Source organism: Mchenga conophoros, linkage group LG9 (genome assembly GCF_057382185.1).
Source record: "Mchenga conophoros isolate Kocher_MC1m ecotype Shallow Benthic linkage group LG9, M_conophoros_male_GT1.1, whole genome shotgun sequence".
In the NCBI taxonomy this organism is placed as follows: Eukaryota; Metazoa; Chordata; class Actinopteri; order Cichliformes; family Cichlidae; genus Mchenga; species Mchenga conophoros.
Genome location: NC_140534.1, coordinates 36,900,718 through 36,902,556, shown reverse-complemented (window position 1 = coordinate 36,902,556; position 1,839 = coordinate 36,900,718). Strand labels below are relative to the sequence as shown.

General features: G+C 48.9%; 1 protein-coding gene across 1 annotated transcript; it reads left to right on the top strand.

Annotated features, from left to right (window-relative positions):
* Positions 1–289: 289 nt before the first annotated feature.
* Positions 290–985, top strand: LOC146567844 (E3 ubiquitin-protein ligase RNF152-like). The gene has a single exon (XM_085285788.1). The coding sequence runs from the start codon at positions 353–355 to the stop codon at positions 983–985; it is 633 nt and encodes a 210-aa protein (XP_085141914.1). The 5' UTR covers positions 290–352.
* The last annotated feature ends 854 nt before the right edge of the window (positions 986–1,839 follow it).

Genomic DNA, 1,839 nt, shown 5'->3' with positions numbered 1-1,839 from the left:
GAAAAGACTTTAAGCAAACAGCAGCTGCACTGTGTCCTTTTTCTCTCCAGAGTCAGAAGTGTTGTAGTTCCTGCTGATGCTGCAGACTCTTGATATCAAATGATGAAGATCAAAAAGAAGAGATCCTCAGTAGATAGTTCTGCAATGTGCGTACAAAACCTTGAATTCTTATTGATGTTGTTTTTTTTCCTTTTTTTCTTTCTGTTGCAGATGAAGGGCCATGTTGCCCCCAAAGGGCCGTAATATCACTGTGAAGTCGTGAACGAAACCAGCTCTGCCTCCCCCCCTGCATTTCTTCTAGAGCCAATTAAATTGTGTTTTCCCTCTTGTGAAAATACCTTTTTTCCTGGAAATGGAGACTCTTTCCCAGGATTCGATGCTCGAGTGTCAGATCTGCTTTAACTACTACAGCCCCCGACGGCGACCCAAACTCCTGGATTGCCGACACACATGCTGTTCGGTGTGTTTGACCCAAATGCGTAGCAGCCAGAAAGAGATCCGCTGCCCATGGTGTCGTGGCGTCACCAAGCTCCCCCCGGGCCTGTCCGTGTCTCACCTCCCGGATGACCCAGACATCATCACCGTCATCGCCATCCCTCACACCTCTGAGCACACGCCTGTCTTTATTCGCCTCCCCAGCAATGGCTGCTACATGCTTCCCATCGCTAAAGACCGGGCACTGGGCCTGCCAGGGGAGCTGGGATGTCGCTTCTTGCCCGGCAGCCAGCAGAAGGGGGTGACAGTGGTGACTGTGCCCGAGGAGCAGCCACTGGGTCTGGCTATGGGTCTAGACGGTGTAGGTTTGGAGGGAAGTGAGGGAGAGAGGAGGGTTACTGGTCCAGTGGGAGGAGCAGGAAAGGGCTCCACATGGTCTGGAGTGTGCACAGTGATCCTGGTGGCGTGTGTGCTGCTCTTCCTCCTGGGCATCGTGCTGCACAACATGTCCTGCATCTCCAAACGCTTCACTGTTATTTCCTGCGGCTGAGGGAGGCCGCTGCGGACCCCTCAGGATTCCCTCCCACCAGCCCTGCCTCTCCTCAGGGTGGGACTCTGTTAAGGAGAGGGAACTAAACTCACATCGAGGGCATTAAGGAAACTACAGTGCAGTGTAGAGAGACAGTGATGATGATGATAAAGAAGAAGAGGGCAGGAAGGAGAGCCACAAACTGGTCTAATGTTGTGGAGTTTTTTTTAATCCTTGAAATGGAAATATGCATTTAAATCTTCACTCTCCTCTCATTGGACAGCACTCTGCTGGCGTTGAAACACCCACCTTTCTCCATTCCTTCCATTTTTCCTGAAAGAACGCTTTGGGAATCCCTCCAGATACGTTTCTGGCCCGCCGATTTGTTTTTGGCTGGAAGCTGTGCTGACACTCACACTCGCTGTGGTTGGATTGCCCGTTTAGTCTGTGGTTTGTAGAAATGCATCATCATAGAGTTGTTTAGATGAATGCCCGCTCCGAGTGCGATGTCTCCAGCTGGTGCTGCAGTACAGGGAGTCCGGACTTGGCCGCTCACCGTTCCCTGATGTTGCAGGAATTAACTGTGCAGGATTTTCTTCTGCCTCCTCAGCCTGAATATTCTGAGGAGCTAAATCAATTTTCTTTTTTCTTCTTTTTTTTTGTCAAAAACACAACCTGTGCAGAACAAACTGTTGCTGTGATGATAGTTCCACATAGTTAGTAAAGGCTGCGTTGTCAAAAATATGGATTGTAATGTTCATACATACCAGCTGAAATACAAACACAGGTAGTACAGAGTCGTGTTATTAGGGCTTTAAGAAATAAACAATGTTAAATGAATTGATTGTCATTGGTTCCAGCCTCTCATATATCAG